The sequence below is a fragment of the Emys orbicularis genome, chromosome 2 (assembly GCF_028017835.1).
Source record: "Emys orbicularis isolate rEmyOrb1 chromosome 2, rEmyOrb1.hap1, whole genome shotgun sequence".
NCBI lineage: Eukaryota > Metazoa > Chordata > Testudines > Emydidae > Emys > Emys orbicularis.
The window spans coordinates 296227485-296252362 of NC_088684.1; the positions used below are offsets into that span (position 1 = coordinate 296227485).

The 24878-nt window shown below is 42.9% G+C and overlaps 1 protein-coding gene across 3 annotated transcripts in view; it reads right to left on the bottom strand.

Annotated features, from left to right (window-relative positions):
• Nucleotides 1-24878, bottom strand: part of LOC135874399 (KAT8 regulatory NSL complex subunit 1-like) — a 133189-nt gene that overhangs the window by 24122 nt on the left and 84189 nt on the right. For 2 of the 3 annotated variants that reach the window (XM_065399206.1, XM_065399204.1), the window contains 4 exons: nucleotides 12549-12750; nucleotides 10968-11133; nucleotides 4737-4898; nucleotides 2601-2776 (listed from right to left, as the gene is read on the bottom strand). In XM_065399206.1, the coding sequence (XP_065255278.1) occupies nucleotides 2601-2776; nucleotides 4737-4898; nucleotides 10968-11133; nucleotides 12549-12750 (706 nt within the window). The remainder of the gene's footprint in view (nucleotides 1-2600; nucleotides 2777-4736; nucleotides 4899-10967; nucleotides 11134-12548; nucleotides 12751-24878) is intronic. The other variant, XM_065399205.1, reaches the window with a different exon arrangement.

The following is a 24878-nucleotide window of genomic DNA, read 5'->3' on the forward strand; positions in this document are numbered from 1 at the left end:
TTCCTGAGTTTTTTCTCCAGTTTTTTCACCAACCTGCTGTGATTTACTGGTCACATCAAGCAAACCCTATGGCTCAATTTATTCTTCTCTAAAGTGGGCATATTTACCTATCTTAGTTGATGTTGCCAATCCTAATATTTGTAAAGTGTTTTACGATCATATAGCATAACAAAGTATTATTACTCAATTATTCTCAGCAAGTCTCCTCCCCCCCACTGGAATTTGAGCTTGAGCCCTGAGAAACAAAGATTTCCCTCTACTTGTAAAACAGGGTTTTGGAAGTCTCCATACTCAGAGTGGAACAAAAGGCCTCTCAGTTCTAGGTGAAGAGCTCAAACCCAGACTGCGGGTATATCTACGGTGCAAAAAAACCCCAACAGCCTCAAGTCTCAGAGCCCGGGTCAACTGAGTCGGACTTGTGGGGCTCATGCTACACGGCTAAGTAGTGTAGATGTTCCCAACTGGGCTGGTGCTCAGACTCGAAGCTCTCCCCTCTCACTAGGTTTCAAAGTCTGAGCTCCAGCCTGAGTGGGAACATCTACACTGCTATTTTTAGCCCTGAAGTGCAAGCCCGAGTCAGTTGATTTGAACTCTAAGACTTACTACTGCAGGGGTGGTTTTTTGTTTTTGCAATGTAGGCACACTAAGTCAGTAGCAGCCAAAAGTTAGGTGCTCGGGATGTCACAGTGATGAGCACAGTGTAAAAAACTTGAAACACAGATGGGAAGACTTGTCCATAACATCCTTTAGAATTTGGTCCAGGAAGCTTCTGAATGAGATTGTTCCACTCCAGAGCAGGCAAGGCTAACAGCCCCAACTTCCAACTCTACCCCTAGACAACTGCAGCCGGGCATTCCCAATGGAGTCACCTATAGAAGGTGGCGCCAGAAAGATGGTCAGCTTCTGGTAATGGGGCTCCAAGCAAGTGAGCTGACAATGTCAGTAGACTCTGTGAGGGAGTCCTCAAAGAATCGTCTACAAATATTTTAGATATAGCAGTGAAACATGAGATGGATCTGGAGCAGACAACGCAGGGTGGAGATGGGCCAGCCCTGCTGAAGCTATCTGGGCAACAGGAAAGCAGTTCAGCTTTGGGATTGCTCCATCTGCTTCTATCAGTCAAGCCTGAAACAGCTCCCCATTGGTCAAAAATAGTGTGTGTGGGGGGGGAGGGGGAGAGAGCAATACATGTAATAATTGCTACTGCAAAGTCTCCCTCCAACCCAGCAGTCTCCCCATATCCACAGAGGCCTGGATAGGAGCCAGTCAATGCTTATCCTATATGGGCTTATACAAATGACTACTGTGAGATGTAGCATTCTCCCCTCCCTGCCTCTCCAAAACAGTAAGCAAATACTAAGAACAAATCCTGTTGATATTTTTGCTTTGTTCAGAGAAGTCCAGAACAATTCCCTTCTCTCCCACTTAATTTGTAATTAAAACAAAGTTGAGTCACAGAGCTCACACAAGGATTTGTTTATGCACAGGACTTGCAGAATCATAGAAATGTAGGGCTGGAAGGGACCTCAAAAAGTCATCAAGTCCAGCCCGCTGCACTGTGGCAGGAACAACTAAACCTAGACCATCTCTGACTGGTGTTCGGTCAACCTTTTATTAGAAACCTTCAATTGTGGGGATTCCACAATGTCCCTTAGAAGCCTATTCCAGACCCTTATAGTTAGAAAGTTTCTCCTCCTATCTAACCTAAATCTCCCTTGTTGCAGATTACACCCATGACTTCTTGTCGTACTTTTAGTGGGTATGGAGAACAATTGATCCAAGTCCTCTTTATAGCAGCTTTTAATATATTTCAGGACTGTTACCAGGTCCCGCCTTAGTTTTCTTTTCTCAAGACTAAACGTGCCCAGATTTTTTAACCTTTCCTCATAGGTCAGGTTTTCTAAACCTTTTATCATTTTTTGTTGCTCTCCTCTGGTCTCTCTCCAATTTGTCCATATATTTCCTAAAGTGTGGTGCCCAGAATTGGACACAGTACTCCAGCTGAGGCCTCACCAGTGCTGAATAAAGCAGGACAATTACCTCCTGTATCTTACATACAAGACTCCTGTTAATACACCCCAGAATCATATTTGCTTTTTTTCCACAGCTGCAGCATCACATTGTTGACTCACATTCAATTTTTGATCCACTATAATGCCCAGATACTTTTCAGCAGTACTACCACCTAGCCAGTTATTCCCCATGTTGTAGTTGTGCATTCAATTTTTCCTTCCTAAGTGAAGTACTTTGCACTTGTCTTTATTGATGGTGTATGCTTAGTAACAAATTTATAGACCACATATGCTGGCCCTGGTGGTAGCAGAGCAGGCACCCAGGCCACTTTGGGTCCTGGCTAAGACAACTGAAGCAAGTAGTTGCTACTGTCTGTTTAATATCAAGATCTTTTTAATAAAGGCATTTCCAGACTGTCCCTGCAGCCTACTGGCAGGGAAGGACTCCCCTCCCATAGCTTTGGCATAGGGTGTCCACTATGAGTCTAGCATCTGTTGGCAATGTCCAGCAATACAGATGTTCCCCAGCTGCATTAAAAACTGCTCCCTTTTTTAGGTTTGTTTGACACAGATTATGTTCTGACTCACCGTTGTTGAATTAGCAGTGGAAGGGGACTGGCTGGAAGATGGGGCTGGAGGAGTTTCTAGATACAAAGATGGTAGGTGGTGCATCAAAGGACTATGTTTATGTGTCTGAGAACCAGAAATGAGCAAGCTGTGATTGTCTGTTCCTTTAAGCTGCCTCTCCACCTTAAACAATGAACCTGTTAATAAAGCACATGAACGGAGAACCCAAGTAAAGCCAGAGTAATTTGTTCATAAGTCATTGCTGCTCCTATCTGTCAGTCCACCAGAACCCAGCTGGGGAATGCAGTCTGTATTGTGGAAGGAATGCTAAAATCAAAGAAATGGGGGAAAATCTACAAGTCAGATATCCAGGTGAAACCATCAGCACTGCACAGAATTGAACATATCACCTGTGAAATTCATCTTTGCTGGGTGTTTGCAATGAATATAACTATCAAAAACAGTAGACTCCCCTCCAGTATGTCCAAAAAGTGGCCACCAAGAATTTTCCTCATATGTTGAACTGATCACATTAGCCCCATCTTTGAATTACTCCCTTTTGTGTATCACATTAATTTAAAAAACACTATCGACCACTACAATTAAGCCCCATAACACTACTCTGAGGAGGGGAAGTGATATATAAAGATCTTTTCACCCACCACTAAAATGCAGCAGCTGATCAAATTATCTCAACCACAGTACACAGTTTTAGGACAGGAAGTGAAGAATGCCACCATAGTCAACTGAAACGGCACAGAAAGGCTGATGTGTCCTCTCAAACATGAATCAAAGGAAGTGAATTATTATCAGAGAAAACACTGAATATGCACTGCTGGCAGCAGTAGCATTTGCTACATAAGAGAAAGACTCTCTTTGACACCACTGGAGAGAAGCCAAGATTAATCCCTGAGCAGAAGGGACCTAAAACAGAATACTACAGCAGCTATTCTAAAGCTCATAGTAAAGCCATGGAAACTGACACAGGATGCAAGACTGATGGAGTTTATATTTAAGTGTAATAGTTTGCCTTCTTTAATAGGTTCCTTACACCTGGAAAGGAGAGTTATTTCAGTGCTAACAGCCTGACCATTCTCTACTCAATGCCTCTTGAACCAACTATTGGATGGATGACATCTACAGTCTTTGCAAGTAACCTCCTCTCTCAAAGAGAAACAAACAGACTGAAAACAATGGGTTGGGTAATTAACTATTGTTAAGCCAATATGTATAGTGCTTTCCTTTTCATACAGCTGAAGGCACAAAGCTGAATGCACATGGGATGTGCACCAAATGCCAAGCACCACACTGCCTGGATCTGTATTTTCAGCATAAAGTTTTTTTCTTTAAAATGTTCTCTGGTTTGTTCATGATAATTCGGATCAACAACTGCAAAACAAATAAGTACGTCAGAGTCAGCAGCGGTGGGCTCCATTATAAGAACTCCATGGACATGTCTGCCTTGCAGGCTGCACACTACACTTGTTATTTTCTGCAAGTACGGGGTATAAGAAAATATATTCTTTTAAAAAAAAAAATTAGAACACCCACCGTGGTACATTAAACAAGACAGGATGCTATAACTGGAGTTTAATTCTTTCTAACATGGAATTCGTTTTTAGTCTTGGGTGTTTCTGTCAGCTTTCCTAAGAGCTTAACTTCTATGGATAGTTTTAATATCATGCACTTTAATGGGCTAAAAGAAACAGGAACCTAGAAAAACAGAAAAGAGTACAAGAGAAGACAGTGAAGAGCAACAGTGGCAGCTCTGAACACAACTGAAACAGAAATATTTGGCAGGAATTTGCCAGGCACTCTTGGCAGGTGGATACACACGTGCTTTGCTTTAACACACACAAGGATCAAAATATTTCTCTTCTTTGACTTGCTTGTTAGTTCATTCCCAATCATGCTGTCTGGGTTTCTGCAGTAGCCATTTATTTGGTCATCTAACCAAAAGCAGGCTTTCCATTGAGGTGGTGAGAACTTCTGCAATTTGCAAGATGCCAAAGCCAATCACCACCTTACATTTATGTACTGAGTTTATTGCTACTTTCTACAGAAATGACAGGAACTGTAGGCTACAATGTAGGGTTGCACTTTGGTCACCTGTTAGAACCTACATGTAAGTTTACACCCCATCTCAGCTGAACTTACTGGATGCAGAGAGAGGTGATAGGCCTAGCTTTGGGAAAACGTTGGTTAGATCTTGTGGCTTCTTTCCAAAATGGGACATCTTCAGAGCCTTGAGTTTATGGCTCAATCTATGCTGCCTGTCATCTCTTAGTAAGGTTTCAAAGTGCAAGTGAAGAGGCTTGTCTGAAAATAAAAACAACAGGTTATTCTAATGTACACGAATCCTCTCTCCCCACATACAAACACCAGTGTTGTACAGACATAATTTGTAATTAGCACCTGCCAGTACTGTTAAATTCTATACATAGGAAAGTCACACATGTAGCTAAGCAGTTACAAATCATGCCCCTTTTTAATCTTACGCCCTTTGTCACGGATGATGTGATACAGAAAGTTCAGCATGAGTGACCCCAAAATAAAAGCCTTCCTTCAACAAAGCAGCTGGTCAGGACAATCATGGAATTTGGCATCTTGCCTCAGTGCATTACCTCTCCCACTCTCACACTATGCTGGCCTAAGCCATTTCCAACTACACTATCATTCTTGACACTGGCCTGTCATTGCCTGAAAAGCTTTAGCAAAGGCTTCTCATATTTCATCTCCTATTGTCTCTGTTCTTACTGTAAAAAGCAAGTATGACGAGGTACAACAGAAATTAACATCAAACACATCTGAAATAGATGCTTTCACCCTTGCACATTGGGGAAAAGTATACCCTTCCAGTTGCTTACCCTGCCTTTAAGCCCTGTGACAAATATCTTGTCCTTGCAGTTGCCAAAACCTCTTGCAAAGAAAGAACAATTACTTACTCTACAGTAACTGTGGTTCTTCGAGATGTGCACCAGAAGTGGAATACATGTGGAGAACACGTGTGCCTCATATGAGATAGATTCTTTTGGAGTTTGCTGGGGCCACACCTGTGCCCTAGATACCCTCTCACTCTCCGCAGCCAAGGGCATAAAGGAATGAGAGTGGTCACAATCACCCTTCAGTTACTTCCTAAATCAGAATCTAGGTGGTACAAGACTCCACAGTAGTGGTGAAGAAGGACAGGGAAGGTTGTGGAATACGTGTGAACAATGCATCTCGAAGAACCGCAGTTATTGTTAACTAAGTAACCATTCTTTTGTGATTGTCCATGTGTATTGATCTGGTAACACACAAGTCGTGATCGTCTGTCCAGGAGGTGGGTGCTCAGAGTCTGCTGAAACAGTGAGTAAGACAGCTCTGCTAAAGTGGGTGTCTGATCTGGAGCTCTCCAACAAGCAGTGCTGGAGTTCAGTTCACACCTTCACCCAGCTGGGTGGGCTACAAATCTGAGATTGGAATGCCCCTTAGAAGAGAAACTGCAGAGGATGCTTGAGCTCTGGTGGAATGGGCCTTAATCTGTGAAAGTGGGTTCAAGCGAGCTATTGCGCAGGATGCCCTGATATAGTCAGAAAGCCACAAAGATCATCTTTCAATGATGCTGATGCTTCATCCTGTGAGAAAAGGCCAGGAACAATCTCTGAGAACTCCTGAATGATCTTGTCCTAGTTACAGTAGAAAAGAATTCTGAGCATGTATAAGGAAGGCTACGATTTTGTCATGGATGTCATGGAATCTGTGACTTCCAAAGACATCTGTGACTTCAGCCCCAGTGGCTGGGAGCTGCAGGTCCCGCCACCTCCTGCAGCAGCAGGGAGCTGAGAGATACCCCCGTTGCCTGAAGCAGCTGGCCCCCAAACTCCCTGCCGCCGCGGGCATCAGGGGTACCCCACAGCTCCCTGCCGCCGCAGGCAGGGGTGGCCCCTGCAGCCCCCGGCCACCACGGGGAGGCAGGGGGACCCCCCCACAGCTCCCCTCCATCGTGGGGGGGCTGGGGGACCCTGGAGCTCTGAGCCCCCAGTGGTGGTGCGGGCCCCAGAGCTCCCAGCCGCAGCTGTCTAGTCCCTTCCCATTTTATCATGGATATTTTTAGTAGAAGTCAGGGACAGGTCACGGGCTTCCGTGAGTTTTTCTTTATTGCCTGTGACCCGTCCGTGACTCTTACTAAAAATATCCATGACAAAATCTTAGCCTTACATATAAGGTGTGAAGTTTGGCTTCCCCTTGACTACTACAAGGCTTGGAAAAAATTGGCAGGTGGATCACTTGATTCAGGTGAAGGACCAAGACAGCCTCGGGCAGGAACTTTGGATGTCACCTTGTCCTTATCGCATAATGTATATGCCATGGCGGCCTGGATTTCCCTTATTCTCTAGGCTGCGATTCTAACCATCAAGGTGGTTTTCATAGACAAGTGATCTAAAGAAAAGGTTGCTAGATGTTCAAAGGGGGGACCCCCATTAACTATGCTCCATGAAAAGCTAGTCGAGATCAGTGTAAATTTGGCAAACCGTCATATAGGTCCAGGAGGTCACATGTCTTAAGAGCATGAGATATGCTGACTGATGTTGCCAGGTAAGCCTGGCATTGATTGAGGTTCAGCCTGGGGAGGAATCTGTCCTGTGGCAAGTAGGATTTTACCACTGATGGGGCATTATCTGACTCCATGAACTATGTTTTGAGTGAGGTAGGAATGGATTTCTCCCTTTTGACTCGAGACCTAAGGGGGCAAAGAGTTGCAGTGTTACTTGAATGGAATTGCTCACTTGTTGAGGAGATCATCTTCTGGTAACCAGGTGTCAAGGTCTCTGTAGATTTGCACTCCTTGTATCCTTAGATAGGCTGCCATAACTGTGAGGCACTTGGTCAATACTCTGGGAGCTGCGGAGAGGCCAAAGGAAAGCACCCTGTATTGATAATGCAACTTTCCCACGAAGAACGTGAGGTATTTCCTGAGGGTCCGGTTGAATAGCTGTATGGAAATAGACATCCTGTAAACAGAGCCAAAAGCCAGTCCTGAGGATCTAGGGTAGGAACTAAGGAAACTAGGGTTAACATCCTGAACTTAATGTGACAGATAAATGTATTGAGTTGTTGGAGATCTAGGATTGAGCACCAACCTCCATTCTTCACTGGGATTAGGAAACAAAGTGAATAAATCTCTGCCCTGGAATTCTACAGGCTCTCCTTCCATTGCTCAGAGCTATAGAAAAATTTATTCCGTTTAACAGTATCTCATGAGGGGGTCCCTGAAGAGGGACAGGGAAATGGGGCAGGGAGAGACTGAAACTGTATAGCATACCCCATGTCCACAATTTCTAGGATCTACTGGTTTCTAGGTTCCAGGCCTCCCAAAAGCAAAACAAATGGTTCCCAATAGGGTGGGGGACGGATGGGACAAATGGAATACAAATCCTGTGGTTCTATGTGGCTCTGTAATTGAGTTTACAAAGCCTGTACTAAACATAGACAGATGGGAGAGGAGAGTCTTCCATGCTTACAGGTAACCAGGCTGACCACACCGCAGCACAGCTGCTGGACCTGCCAATCATGGAGGCATACCCACAGCTGAGACCAATAAGGAAAACAAGCCTAGGTATAAAGGAAGGAACCGCGAGAGATGGGGAGGCAGAAAGGCCTGGGACAGCTGACAGGAGGTTGATGCAGAGTGTATGGCAGGGGAGTAAGGAGCAGAGCATCTCCATCTCTGGAACTTCTGTCTTTTCCTTGGGGGCTTTGTTTATCTCAGCTGGCGTGGGGAGTTTAGACCTCTCTTCTTGGTGCTTCGGTGCCAAAACATCGGTATAGTGAGTGGCCTGAGCAGGCTCTTCAAGCTGTACCAAGTTTGTTCAGTGACCTGTCTGGGCCAAGCGGTCAGCAGGACCCAATCCAGACCCTGAACTGCCTCCTGGTTTGGGTCAGCAAGGGAAATCTGTGTCTCCAATCACTCAGAGCAGTGCTCCTTGCTCCCTCTTTCCTCAGAACATTGTGTTGAGGAGGGTTTGGGAGGCTCTCACAGACTCCGTAGTCAACAAGTAAAACTTTCTCGAAGCTCTGGGTGGACCCCTGGGTTACCGGCCTGGTCATTTTCTTCACTTCAGGTTTGGAGTATGCCTTCATGGACATCTTCAGGAGAAACACTTTTAGGTGGGATTCCCTTGCTTTTGGTGTCCTCTTTGAAAAAGAGCAGCATGTGGTGCGTTTTTCTGAAATATGCACTTCAGTGAGGTAGAAGTCTTTTTCAGTGTCTGTCACCATATGGATAGCTGCCTTACAGATGGACAGGTTTTAAATCCTGGAAATTTGATTCTGCCATGTCCAGGGCACCCTGTGTTGGGAGCACCCCCGAAGTTAAAGACCTTCTTTCTTTTTCTTTTTGGCCAGAGGGCTTAAACTATGTTAATTTAACTATATTAAGGAACACTAAACTAAAAACTAGAGCAGCGGTTCTAAAACTGTGGGTCAGGACCCCAAAGTGGGTCATGACCCCAGGGCTGGCTTAGACTTGCTGGTGCCCAGGGCTGAAGCCCTTTGGCTTCAGCTTTGACCTCCCCCCCCGCCTGGAGCGGAGGAGCTTCAGCTTCCCCTCCCCACCGTGGGGCAGTGGGGCTCAGGTAAGCTCAGGCTTCTGTCCCCCTTCCTGGGGTCATGTAGTCATTTTTGTTGTCAGAAGGGGGTCACGGTGCAATGAAGTTTGCGAACCCCTGAACTAGAGCAAAAGAATTGCACAGTGCCTAAAGATGCAGACACTGCCAGGGATTCTGTCTCTGCCTCAGATGGAACTGAAGGATCGTTGTGGCTGCCCTAACCTTTATGCCCTCGGCTACCAGGAGCAACAGGGCATTCAGGACACAGGGGCAGCCCAAACACACACAGAATCCAGTCTCAGGCACAAGGGCACCGGAACAGAATATATGTGGACAATCACTTGAAGAATAATTCTACCTAAATTTCCTCCAAAACAGAGTGTCTTGTTTTCCCTTCCGAGCTGTAAGAGTCCCCTCTTCCCAGTTTTTCCTTCACAGGCATCAGTCCTTATATAACCACTTGTGTGGTGAAACCTACTCACGTCTCCCTTCCAAGAGCCCAGTCCTGACCTAACTTTGAATACACCCAGTTTCCAGATGTCCACTGTCCCAAAAGTTAAATTTTAACAATAGTAAATATACTAGAGAAAGTCTAATAGGGTACGTGAAATCAAACAATTCCTGAGTCACCAACAGAATTTAGCTGACTGTCACTGGCTGGCACCAAACCAATCACATACCAAATAATGAGAATTCAGAGGTGAGGCCTCATCTATGATAACCCTCAGGGGGAATCTTTTCATCAACACTGGAAAAATAGATTTTCTCTTCAAATACATTTTGGGGAGAGTGCTGCCTAAAAACCAGCACTGAAATGAGTTTTAGGGCTAGTCTACACTGGCAGCGCTTTAACATGGCTTGTGTAGTCACGGCAGAGCGCTGGGAGAGAGCTAGCCCAGCGCTCTAAAAAACCCACCTCCACAAGAGGCATAGCTCCCAGAGGTGGGAGCACGGCTCCCAGAGCTGGTGCACTGTTTATACTGGCGCTTTACAGCGCTGAAACGTGCTGCGCTCAGGGGGGTGTTTTTTCACACCCTTGAGCAAGAAAGTTGCAGTGCTGTAAATTGCCAATGTAGACAAGCCCTTAGTCATTTTTGAGTAGGTTTCCTGTTAGTTGTTAATAATCCCTCCTACCATTTGTTTCCTTCCACATTGTTCTCTTTTGTGCATGTATGCTAATTAGTTTAGTGTTACTCTAAAGGGGGTGAGACTGTCCCCTGCTGGTTTGCTGTTGCAGCCCATGGAGAAAGGGGCTCTTTATGAGGGTTAGACTTTTAGAACTTACTTATTTTTTTAAATACAAAAATAGCAGTAGACTTTACTAACAAACACAAGAAAAAAAGATTAGGTTAAGATTTGGTCTGGCTTTCCAAGTTCCCCTTTTAAAGATCCTATTCCTTCCCTGGAAAGAATCTGGGAGTTTTTCCATGGAAAATGAAGCAGTAACAAAAAGATTTCTCTTTCCAGGAGGGACACTCAAGAGAGGGCTGCAGTGGCACTGTCAAGAGCTCATCTATTTAAACATTAAACAGAGTAAAAATAGCAGTACCCTTCTATTCAGAGCATGGTACGCTGGGACCTGTAGTCTCCATGGGCTGTATCTCTGTATTAAAAATAAGGGGAATTAGGGTCACACTGCAGAACTTTGTGGGTAGCCTCCGATGATTCCTTGCATATATACTACCCTAAAATTCAGTTTAGTGTATTTTAAACATTCTTGCCTGTAAGTGGAAGGAGGAGCAGGACACCTGCAGAATAAGGTCCTTTATTTTATACTAAGAACATGTAATCTACTCACCAGGAGAGAACGACAGTATGGGATGGAAGCCAGAATCCAGCAGTGCTATACGCTCTTCTAAGGACATAGTGTCTGGGTCTATGGCCTGAATAGAGGTTTTACAACCACACAGGATACAAGTGCTGGGCCATTCACAGCTACACTTCATGGTGAGAGGTTTCTGCGGCTAGTAGAAGGGAAAATAAAAAGATCAGCCATCTAAAAAGGGAAAAATCACCAGTGTTTTCTTCAATTTAAGAAGGGATGCTGATATTCAGATCCAGTGTTTCCAGGGTCTGATTTCTACAAACTATGTTTCATGCCCTAACCAAAAAAAACCCAACCAACCCAACACTTTCAAAATGGAAATATTTAGATAAGTTTTGAAAGATAGACATAACAATGGTCTTGTGGAATGGATCATCTCCAGTGAACCAACAAAAGAGTAAACCAAACACAGACACACAGGTCCCAGTGCCCACTCAGCAGCAGTAACAGCATGTATGCAGGGCACAGCAAGGAATACAATCACCTCTTTGCTCCGGGATTCCACCTCTAATCCTTTGAAAAAATCATTTTCGCAAGTACAAGACTGGAATTCTCCTTGTGGCTGAACATAAAATTGAATTACTATGGTATCTGGTAATTATACTTAGGCCTATAATACTAACATATGGTGCTGTTTTAAAGGGACAATTCAAAGTTAAACTTTTTTGACATTTCCAAGTGAGTATAGCTTGTTTCTTGTATCATATAATTTTCTTCCATTGACAATATTTGATGTACTTGATGCCTCTTCCTCTGATAATATGTTGTGCTCTGCAAGCTCAGTCAATCAAAAGAGGGAGCATTAACAACTTTTTGCCCATAGCTGTCTTTCTTATTGCGCTGGTAACCAAGATTGAGCCATGTTGGCTTTGTGCTAACAAATGCCAAGGACAAAGACTAGAAGGAAAATAAATTTAAATTTTCATGCTTCAAGATTATTCCAAGAAACAGAAATTAACAAGTTACATACAGAGAAAGAGGCAATAAAACCATCAAATCAGTCTCATCAATGTGAGAAAACTGGATATTTTCAAGAAATATCTTATACTGAGCTGGAAACATCAAAATAAAGAATGATGTTTGTAATGTAAACACTCTAAGCTAAAGGTAAGTGGTGGGAAATAGAAATTACGTTAGTGCAGAAACTAAAACCATAGTTAGGCTGTCACCGCTCGCAAAGGCATGGTCTGAGCACATGACTGGGATTCAGGTACTCTGGCTCTAATCCCAGCTCTTGACAGTTTCCCTGTGACCTTGGGCAAATCAATTTCTATGCCTTGGTTTCTCCATTTGTAAACTCATAGAATCATAGAAGATTGGGGTTGGAAGAGACCTCAAGAGGTCATCTAGTCCAACCCCCTGCTCAAAGCAGGACTAACACCAACTAAATCAACAAAATGAGAATATCTACTCTCAGAGGTATGTTTATAATGCAGTTGGAGATCCTGGGAGTGAAGGGTGTACTCCATTGTGTTTATACTTAATAAAAAAAAATGCAGGATAGATTGTATTTTAGCAGACATGTGGCTAAACTCACTGAAAGTTTGCACCTACCTTCTTGCTAAGGAGAGAGACAGTGTTAGCTCGGACCAGCTTGCGTTTCTTGTATCTGCAAATGGGGCGGATTCTAGCTGCAACACAGCTGTTGTCTGGTACAGAGGGTACAGTAGCCAGGCTATCCAGTCGTTTCTGTCTGAGAATTTCTTCAGCTTCCAAACTGGCCAGAGAAATGTTGTTGGAGCGGCTTGTGTGCAAACTGCAACCAAATAAATAAATAAATAAGACAGTGAGCCTCACTCAGAACAAGAGAGGCAAAAGTTAATACTGCACTGTGATGGCTGTGCTGACCGATCACCTCCAGGTATTTTCTTAGGCAGCTAATGATTTTTATTAGTTTGGGTTTTTACTACAGCTGTGCTCCTTGTTAACTTAGGTTCTAATAATTCTTTAGGGGGGAAAACATGCTCATCTGCTTATACATCTAGTTGGAAATAAATACTGAAGGTCATAAAATCATAGAAATGTAGGGCTAGAAGGGACCTCGAGAAATCATCAAGTCCAGCCCCCTGCGCTGTGACAGGACCAAGTAAATCTAGACCACCATCCCTGACAAGCCTATGTCCAACTTGTTTTTAAATGCTTCCAGTGATAGGGACTCCATGACCTCCCATGGAAGCCTATTCCAGAGCTTAACTACCCTTATAGTTAGGAAGTTTTTCCTGATAGCTAACCTAAATCTACCTTGCTGCAGATTAAGCCCATTACTTCTTGTCCTACCTGCAGTGGACATGGAGAACAATTGATCACCGTCCACTTTGTAAAAGTCCTTAATATATTGGAAGACGTATCAGGTTGCCCCTCAGTCTTCTTTTCTCAAAACTAAACATGCCCAGTTTTTCCAACCCTTCCTCACAGGTCAGGTTTTCTAAACCTTTTATCATTTTTGTTGCTCTGCATTCTTTCCAATTTGTCCACACACTTTGTAACCGTAGTGCTCAAAATTGGACACAATACTCCAGCTGGGGCCTCACCAGTGCCAAGTGTAGCAGAACAATTAGAATCATAGAACTGGAAGGGACCTCAAGAGGTCATCTAGTCCAGTCCTCTGCACTCAAGGCAGGATTAAATATTATCTAGACTATCCCTGACAGGTGTTTGTCCAACCTGCTCTTAAAAATCCCCAATGATGGAGATTCCACAACCTCCCTCAGCAATTTATTCCAGTGCTTAACCACCCTGACAGTTAGGAGGTTTTTCTTGATGTCCAACCTAAACCGCCCTTGCTGCAATTTAATCCCATTGCTTCTTGTCCTAGCCTCAGAGGTTAAGAAGAATTTTTCTCCCTCCATCTTGTAACAACCTTTTATGTACTTGAAAACTGTTATGTCCCTTTTCAGTCTTCTCGTCTCCAGACTAAACAAACCCAATTTTTTCAGTCTTCCCTCATAGGTCATGTTTTCTAGACCGTTAATCATTTTTGTTGCTTTTCTTTGGACTTTCTCCAATTTGTCCACATCTTTCCTGAAATGTGATGCCCAGGACTGGACACAGTACTCCAGTTGAGGCCTAATCAGCGTGGAGTAGAGCGGAAGAATTACTTCTTGTGTCTTGGTTACAATACTCCTGCTAAATACATCCCAGAATGATGTTTGCTTTTTTTGCAAGTGTTACACTGTTGACTCATATTTAGCTTGTGATCCACAATTACCTAACATGTCTTACATACACCCTGCCTGTCCGTGCTCTGGCCCTTGTTCAAGTTTTCCATAGGAATCACCTTGAAAAGTGTGATCCCACATCACTCTGAGGGCACACTTTGAGGAGGGGATATCAGGGACCATATGTCTTGAACTCTGGGCCACAGGTTCTCTTAGGAGCCAGTAAATTCCAGCCTGCCAACCAGTGACCTTAATAGTTATATTTGTATCAACTGCTAAAATTTGCAATTTTCATGTCTAAGGCAGTTGAGGTTTCTATTATTAACGGCATGCATCTCCCCCTTTAACAGAGTGGGCTTTTACAGTCAGTGGTTCCATTTGTTCTCAGATAATAAATCTAAAGACAGGAGTTAGTGAGGGGCTGTTTTATCTCTATTTCTTTTGTAAATAGAAGACCAGAGAAAAATGGGAAGAATTTTCCTTTTCTGTTCTCCCTAGGAAGTGTACAGCTGTGTTTCAACATGTATCTAGCAACCTGGCACTTTAAAGTGCCCTCTCCCCCGAAAAGTGACTCTGTAAAAATGGCATCTTCTTACTTAAAAGGCCTGCTCCCTCTTTGCTCACTTGGACGAACATAAGCTTTTTATCAGTACTTACTTCTGTTAGCCCTGTAGGACCCATGTAGCTATGGAAGCTAGATTCTTTTCTGGCTTGCATATTATCAGAAGAATTGTTAAAAGCACCATGTCTAGAATCTTTACTATTGATGTGTGATTCAGAAAGAATCCAGTTAAATTTTTAGACTTCATGTTGAGATCACAGGACTGGCTGTTAGAAACAACATCACTGAGACACAAACATGGATCCCCATTATGCTATTTTTACAGAGTAATTTTTTTCAGAACTGCACTACACATGTTTTCAACAAATAAAAGCTGCAACTTTACAAATGAAAACTTGATCTTTCTAGGCCTACATCCAGCCATTTTAGGTTTCACAATTATCAGACACATACTAATTATATTTGCCAGACAGCAGGATGCACTTAAAGCCTTTACTTTGCTCAACTGCTTTATTTAATTGTCCTGTACATTCCAGGAAGTTGGGCAACCTCCCTTTCACTCCAACGGTTAAATAGTAATTTGACTGTGAGAAAAGGTTCCAGGGAGTATTAGAAATCTAATACTAATGCTCCACAATATTAAGACAGAACTATGTTGACTACAAACAGGCCATCATATGCTCATCCACTATTCATCGTGACTATACAGCAGTCTTTTTTCTGACACAGCCCTGTGTCAGCTGTTGCTGGCTTATGCACCCCTACCATGCTACATAGCTGTGTGTGTACCCATACATTCTGGGAACATCTGAGCAGCCATCCCACGCTGACTGAGGGAGTGGATTGTGGGTTTTTCCCCCTTCATGCAATGCACTTTGGAATGTCTTTCCATATCCGGGAGAGAGGAGAATTGACTGCCTAGGTTATGCAAACAGTCCTATCTACACTACAGAACGCCATTCACCTACAGATGTTACAGACTGACTCACTATCAAAGCCAGAACACAATATAGCCACTAATTTAGGAACTACATGTTAACAATGTTATGTGAAGGGACTGTATTTAAATGAACTCTTATAGAGGCTGGTCACAAACTCAAACTCCATTGTGACAACAGGATCCAAGTCCTTCTGTGACCTGATGATTCTTTCACTTTGTACCGCTTTGCAACTTTGTCCCCACTCACAGCTCTGCTATGCTGCAACAGACCTTTTTGTCTGTTGGACTGGACCCCCTCCAGAGCATGGCAACTGTTGCTCAGCCAGCAAGATAGATTGTTGAATGGGAGGTTCACCTTACTTTCTGAAGGTAAGCATGCTGCCTCACAATTCTTCCATGTCCCCACCAACCCAGGGAGAGGGGAAAAAAAGACTAGAACATCACAAAGTGAACCTAAATCTGCACTGTAGCAATGCATAGCGCTACTAAGCTAATTTTCCTTTTCAAAGAAATTGCTTACTCATGATTATCCTTTTACTTCTCTGCCCTGCTTTAAACATATACAACAAGAATGACCTTTATAAGTTATCTTATTAGTAGCACAGTATTCCACATCAACTGAACAGACTGTGTTAAGACAATACCATTTTATCTTGCAACTTCACAATGAACTGTCTATTGCCATAAAAGCAATCTTACATTCTTGCTGTAACTTTTGAAGTTGGGAATCCAAACTGATTTTCTTAGGAAATGAGCCAGGGATAAACATATAAGAGAAATTATGATTGATATATATTTAGCTGATCAGATAATACTGCCAGCTATCAGTGGCACTTGTGAACCTCAATTCACATAACTCCTTTAAACTTATGTTCAACTGTTCCAACTCTTGCACACTTATTAATGTCTCCAGCTCAACAATAGCTCAGATTTTGGCCCTGAAAATCCTTTTTATATGACATTTTATCATGGGATCTCAAAACACTTCAGCTAAAAACACACTTTAGAGGATTCATATTACTCCTATTTTACAGAGGAAGCAAAATACGTTAAATAACTGGATTAGAGTCAAGGCAAGGGAGACAAGGCTGTTTTGGAAAAGCTAAATGAATTCTTTGCGTCGGTCTTTACTGCAGAGGATGTGAGGGAGATTTCCACACCTGAGCCATTCTTTTTCGGTGACAAATCTAAAGAACTGTCCCAGACTGAGGTGCCAATAGAGCAGGTTTTGGAACAAATTGATACATTAAACAGTAATGAATCACCAGGACCAGATGGTATTCACTGAAGAGTTAACTGTGGTATGTAACCTACTGCTTAAATCAGCCTTGTAACAGGTGACTGGAGGATAGCTAATGTGACACCAATTTTTAATAAAAGGCTCTAGAGGTGATCCTGGCAGTTACAGGTGGATAAGCCTAACATCAGTCCCAAGCAAACTGGTGGCAACAATAGTAAAGAATAGAATTATCAGAGACAGATGAACACGATATGTTGGGGAAGAGTCAACATGGTTTTTATAAAGGGATATCATTCCTCACTAATCTATTACAATTCTTTGAGGGTATCTACAAACATGTGGCCAAAGTGATCCAGTGGATCACTTTCAGAAACCCTTTGACAAGGTCCCTCACCAAAGGTTGTTACGCAGAGTAAGGAGTCATGGGATAAGAGTGAATGTCCTCTCATGGATCAGTAACTAGTTAAACAGAAAACAAAGGGTAGGAATAAATGGTCAGTTTTCACAATGAAGAGTGTTAAATATCAGGGTCCCCAAGGCTCTGTTGGGACCAGTTCTTTTCAACATGTTCATAAATTATCTGGAAAAAGGGGCAAACACTGGAGATGACAAAGTTTGCAGATGATGGAGAATTACTCAGGATAGTTAAGACCAAAGCAGACCATGAAGAGTTACAAAGGGATCTCACAAAACTATTGGCAGGAAAATGGCAGATGAAATTCAAGGCTGATAAAAACGAAGTAATGCACATAGGAAAACATAATCCCAAATATACATACAAAGTGATGAGGTCTAAATTAGCTATTACCACTTAAGAAAGAGATCTTGTGGACAGTTCTCTGAAAACATCTGCTCAATGTGCAGCGGCAGTCAAAAAAGCTAACAATGTTAGGAACCATTAGGAAAGGGACAGATAAGATGACAGAAAATATCATAATGCCACTATATAAATCCAAGGAACACCCACACCTTGAATACTGCATGAAGTTCTGGTTACCACATCTCAAAAAAGATATATTAGAATTGGAAAAAGTACAGAGAAGGGTAAACAAAAATGATTAGAAGTATGGAAGAGATTAAAATAATTTGGATTATTCAGCTTGGAAAAGAAGACTGAGGGGGATATGACAGAGGTCTATCAAATCATGAATGGTGTGGAAAAAGTGTTAATTACTTCTTCACAACACACACAAGTCAGGGGTCACCTGATGAAATTAACAGGTTTAAAACTAACCTAAGGAAGTATTTCTTCACACAAGGCATAATCAACCTGTGGAACTCATTGCCCGAGAATGTTGTGAAGGCCAAAAATATAAACTGGGTTAAAAGAAGAATTAGGGCTAGTCTACACTGGCAATGTTAAAGCGCTGCTGCCAGGGCCGGCTCCAGGCACCAGCGCAGCAAGCTGGTGCTTGGGGCGGCCCATGGAAGGGGGCGGCACGTCCGGGTCTTCGGCTGCAATTTGGCGGCGGGTCCCTCAGTCCCTCTCAGAGGGAAGGACCAGCCGCTGAATTGCCGCCGAAGAATGAAGCGGCGTGGTAGAGCAGCCGCCGAAGTGCCGCCGATCGCGGCTTCCCCCGCCACTTGGGGTGGCAAAAAAGCTGGAGCTGTCCCTGGCTGCTGCGGCAGCACTTTAACGTGGCTTGTGTAGTCATGGCAGAGCGCTGGGAGAGTGCTCTCAAAAAACCACCTCCATGAGGGGCGCGGCTCCCAGCGCTGGTGCACAGTCTGCACTGGCACTTTACAGTGAGAAAGTTGCAGCGCTGTAAAGTGCCAGTGTAGACAAGCCCTTAGATAAGTTCATGGAGGATAGGTCCATCAATGGGTATTAGCCAAGATGGTTATGGATGCATCCTCATGCGCTGGGTGTCCTTAAACCTCTGACTGCAAGAAGCTAGGACTGGATGACAGGGGATAGATCACCCAATAAATTGCCCTGTTCTGTTCACTCCCTCTGAAGCATCTGGCATCGGCCCCTGCTGGAAGTCGGGATACTGGGCTAGATGGCCCATTGGTCTGACCCAGGATGGCCATTTTTATGTTCATATACGAGGAATCCTGAGACTCTCATTACCCTTTTGACCACTGGATCACACTTTCTTCCTCAGAACACTAACTGCATTTGAATACATATGACTGCTTGGAAAATCCACACTTTAAATCTTTACATATATAAAACATTAAAAACAAGTACAAACATTCCCTGAAAAAAAGCACAGGCATAAAAGTCTAACAAAGTCATTACAATATTAACAGGTTTTTTATATGTAGTTGTTTGGGGGTGGTAAAAGGTAAGCTAGCACTCAGATGAGTGATTACACGAGAAAACCCAGGCAATTCCCCTCTCTTTTCCATAAACACATAACTGCATTTTTCAGTGACTAAACTATTTATCAAAAAAAAAAATAAAAAAAAAAAATCAAAAAAAAAAAAATCACCCATCTCTATATGTAGTGCATAAAGCATAGCCTTTTCACCTCCAACTCACCAGTTTGTTAGAGTTTACATTTCAAAGAGAAGGATTTAGATACTGTTAGCCCAGATTCTAGTTCATATTTTGTTGCCTTAGACAATGCAAGGTCAACTGTCTCGGAAAGACTCTGAGTAAATGTGGAGACTCAATTTCCTTTCAGTACTATGCATGTGCTTTCCTGCAAGACATAGGGAAGGTTATTAGCAGGTCATTGGGGAAAGTTCACAAAGCGGTTAGAATGTGCTTATTGACCCAAAACTACAGTAACTCCTCACTTAAAGTCATCCGGGTTAATGTTATGTTGCTGATCAATTAGGGAACATGCTCGTTTAAAGTTGTGCAATGCTCCCTTCTAACGTTGTTTGGCAGTCGCCTGCTTTGTCCACTGCTTGCAGGAAGAGCAGCCCGTTGGAGCTAGCTGGTGGGGGCTTGGAACCAGGGTGGACCGGCAGCCCCCCCATCAGCTCCCCGCTCCCCTAAGTTCCCTGTGCAGCAGCTGCCCAGCAGGCTAGCAATTGCAGCTGTCCCTCCCCCCACTGCCATGTGCTGCTCCCCAAGACTCCTGCTTGCTGTATGGGGGGAAAGGAGGGAAGAGGGGGGCTAATGTCAGGGTGTCCCCCTCTCCCCTGCTCCCCGCTTACCCCATTTTCCATAGAGCAGGGGGGACACATGACAGGGCTCAGGACAGAGGGAGCTTGCTGGCGGCAGCAGCTGCGGTCTCAGCAAGCTGATCTAATTAACAAGGCCGTGTACTTAAAGGGAAATGCACATATCTCCCTCCATTCCTGCTGCCTTGTAAAGTGAGAGAGTTAACCCTTGAGGGCTCAGCCAATTGCTAGTTCATCATTTAGCAGTAAGGGAAATATCCCACCCTCTGACTCCTCCACCTCAACCAAGCTTCACAATCATCATCACTGTGTACCAATATTAAATTGTTTGTTTAAAACTTATAGTGTGTGTGTGTGTGTGTGTGTGTGTGTGTGTGTGTGTGTGTGTGTGTGTGTGTGTGTGTGTGTGTGTGTGTGGTCTTTTGTCCGGTGAAAAAAATTTCCCTGGAACCTAACCCCCCTCATTTACATTAATTCTTATGGGGAAATTGGATTAGTTTAACATCGTTTCACTTACAGTCGCATTTTTCAGGAACATAACTACAACGATCTGATTAGTTTTGGCTGTGAAAATGTTTTTCAGGGCCAGCTGTGGGGTGAATGGGGGGGGGGGAGAAAGAGAGAGAGAGACTGACTGACTGACTGAAGCCCAGCAGTTAGGGTACTTACCTGGTATGTTTGAATTTCCACTCTGGAGAAGTGATCAGAACTCAAAACTCTCCCCTCCTAACCAATAGGCTATTTTGGGGTGGGCTGCTCTCAATCTCTCCTCCTGAAGTTGTTTCACGTTGTATAAATACTTAAATACTCAATGGGCAAGAAAGAGAAAATGACTCTACAGCCTAGTGATTAAGGCACGCAGCTGGGGGGTATTAAATGTGGATTCAAATCTTCTGTCTTTCTGATACAAAATGGAACAGCTTCAACAGGAGAGACAGAGCAGAATAGTTTATAGCCTGGTGGTTAGGGGTCTCGTATGGCAGACACCTGAATTCAAGTCTCTGCTTCAATTAATATTTTTAGTATATACACAAAGTGGAACAGAGCTTCAACAGGAGAGATTGAGAGCAACCCACCCCAGAATAGCCTGTAGGTGATGTTGGTTACCTGGGAGGGGAGAGATTTGAGTTCAAGTCCCTGCTCCAGAATGGGGATTCAAACCTGGTTCTTCCACATCCCAAGAAAGTGCCCTAACCACGGGGCTAAAGGTACACAAGGGGGATGAATGCACATACAGTTTTCTGAAGCTGACCAGAATGAAATGTTCCTTATGACCTGTTACAGACTTTTCCAATTTGCTGACAAATTCTGAACATTTTTTGACCCTAACCAAATTTTTTTCCTGATTTTTATGGTTTGCTGGCTGAACCATACAATAAATTCACCCAGCTCTAACGATCTGTACCTCCAATACTTAATTCCAGTGCATATGAAATGCTAGTAATGTAAATTCTATACAAATGAAGCTGAAATGGGACACTTGAAAAATGTGTAAGGAAAAATAGCTTTTATATATCCACATACATACAATGTAAACATAAAAGAGATGGAAGGGGAGAGAAGAAAAGAAAAGAAATATATTGTGCCCACACTTATAATGAACAAAATACTGTGAGGCTCTTTTAAAATGTTTAATTTAAATTGCTATGTACATTATATTCTGAGTTGTTTTTGGTGGTGCCTATCACCACTTTATGAAAGCGCTGCACATGCAAAATTAAGTGAATTCCAAATAACAAAAACTATTATATATCTGCATTGTTTTAGGAAACGAATGCCTGGAGAAGGATAAATCTGTCTTAGCTAGTTTTGTAGGTTCACATTTAAAACACCTGTTCACTTTTGGAGCTATAAATTCAGACACAGTCTTTTTTCAACTCATAGTTAAACATTTCTAATAACAATCTATAAGTAAGTGGCTCTGCCTCAGAGGTGCCCTCTCCAATTCTAGGCTTGTGCATATACATCACTAGATGGAGTCGTGCTTCCCCTATTGGCTGGGCGAAGAAGTTATACACTCTACTGCTGGCAGCACATCGAGATTTTCCTTTAGCTCAAGTTGCAGAGGCCTATTTTGTGTCCATAACCATACCACCCTGGGATGGGATCTCATCATCTCACAAGCTATGAAGGAAGAGCTTTTTTAGTACTTGAATGTGGGTTATAATCTACTTCTAGGGAACTTGGAACCACACACACACACACTTTCCCCCTAAAATGCATTACTACCCACTCCGGCTCTTGATCTTTCCTCCTTTTGGTACTAAGCATTTCTAGCTACTTAAATTCCTAGTACAGTTTCTTTGCTTTATCAAAGTTAATATGTCCATTACATTTATAGGCAGCAATATAAATCATGCCTCCCCTCTCACTTTATTAGTTCTTTTTCCTTCCCCTTGCAGGAAAAGATGAATACAAAAGTTAATATTGCTGTTGGGAACAAGTGGGCTGAAGAAACATTTAAGATGCAAGTAATTTTTTATTAAGTAGCATATAACCATTTTAAATCTGAACTTTAAGTTCTCAGAAAAATAACCTCATACCTATTTTAAATACACCAATTTGCAAAAAAATTGGATACTTCAATTGAAAGTTAGCACGTTAAGAAGGGAAGTCTAGACTTAACCTTACAGTCATGACTGACACGTACAGAGTAAACATTCAGATTTGTATATATGAGCAATATAAATGCATATCACCAACAGATGAGATATCTGCAAAATTATCCACCTTACCTGGTTTATTTTGAAAGTGTTTTGAATTTTACTTCGTGGTTACATTATTATTGTAGCCGTCTTGGTCCCAGGATATGAGAAACACAAGATGGGTGAGAACATCTTTTAGTGATTCCCAACTTCTGTTGGTGACAGAGACAAACTTTTGAGCTCCACAGAGCTCTTCTTCAGGATCTGTGGAGCTTGAAAGCTTGTCTCTGTTAGCAACAGAAGTTGGTCCCCTAAAAGATATTACCTCACACACCTAGTCTCTTAAATTTTAGGCAGTTCTAAGTTTGACAACTATACTTTGCAACTTGCATATGAATAGCAGTCCATGACCATCCATAGCTTTAGTCTTGCATCTCTCACTGTCTTTAATGTTTTATCTTGGACAGCCCACCATTATCTGAAGTTTAACATGGTCAGTTAGCACTCATTCTTTGCTCCTAATCTCTGCTACTTCCATTCTCCATTACATTCAAACATTCTCCTTGTCTCACAGGCTTTTAACCTGGAAGCCATTTTCAGCTTCCTTCCCTTTGCCCATGTCCAAACCATAACTAGTCTGCCTCTTCCTTTCTGTCTCTTTTTCATCCACACCCTAATTATCTCCTCTCAAGTCTTTTTGACATTATTCTTGCTTCTCTTCCACCCATCAGCTATGTCCAAAAGTGCTGCTTATAAAATTCTCTCTTTTCTGTTTTTACCATGTTAATCTCCTATTCAAGTCACTCAAATGCCACTTCACTGGCTGTATATCTAATTCAAGTTTCTTGTCCTTGCTCTCAAGGCCCTACATCACAAAGCCGTTTCTTCCAGTGACACTTGCACTGATACACCTTTCATCAGCTTCTCACAGGTATCTCCATGCCCTTTTCCATGCTGCCCTTCTGCTTAAAATATATTCACCAAATCTGTTCACTAAAACAGTTCTTTGATAATCCCACTTCTAAAGACCTGCTTCTGCTGCAAAGCCTATAAGTGGCAAAGATGGTGGTGGGGGTGGCAGAAATGTTATTAATTTCCCTTTGAAACTGTCTAAAATAAGGTGCTGTACAACTGCTCAGTTCTTTACCTCTAGAACATTAGAAACATTCCTGCTTGGAGCGCACTGCTGTATTTTCAAGCATTGTCAGTTGGAAGTTACATTGTGGCGCCATGCAGAATTACGAACAGGATCACTTCTACCCAGAATGGCCTGTATTCTTTACTTCTCCGTAGTCTTAAACACCTCTATTTAAAGCTCCTTATGTGCTATTCTGCTGCATTATTGGAGAGTACAACTGTAGGCCCAACTCACAAGCTGCATAAGCAACTATCAGTGATTCATGAAATGAAATAGCCATTCTCTAACGAGAGTGTGAAATATGTGCTCACACTACAGAATGCAGACGTCTTGAAGCCTGTAATCATACCATCTTGTACTGATCTCAACTAACCAGGGTCAGGCCCAGTCAGTACTTGTATGAAAGGAACTGCTAAGTATTGCAGAAAGAGGTGCTTGAGATTCAGTAGATAGTGTTCATCTCTCTGACAGGGTATGTTTTCATTGCAGAGTTAGCCTTGGCTATTACATGGGTTTTAGCCCAAACCTCCCCTACTGTCCACACACAAATCTTTCATGTGGGCTTGTGTGTGATTTGAATCCAGGCTTGCTTAACCAGTTGGGGGTACAAGTTAGAGTCTGGGTTTCACTTTAATACAGGCTGTAACCCACCCACTTGGCAGGCTGGACACAGGCTGAAAACTGGGTTACAAAACTAGCTCGGATAGTCCTGCAATGCCTTCCCACAATTCCTTGGGGCCTGTATTTACCTGCCCTTCTATATACTCAGCACCAGAAGTCACCTGCTAGTTTATATGCACCTGGTTGGCATCTGAACCCCTTGTTTCATGTGACCTGCTCTCATTTCTGCAAAGTCTCTAACGGTGATTTTGTCCAGAGAAATCCTCATCTCAGCGTGCTGTTAGCTGGCCAAAGACTCTCTTCAAAGTTCTGATAGTCTTGGGATGTGAGGTCAGTAAGGCTCACTATTTGGGGAGATGAACCTGAAATCACCACCTCCAAGCAGCTGGCAGAAGAGGGGATTAAGACAAATGACAGTTACCTTTTCCATAACTGGTGTTCTTCGAGATGTGTTGCTCATGTCCATTCCATATTACGTGTGTGTGCTCGCCACATGCAC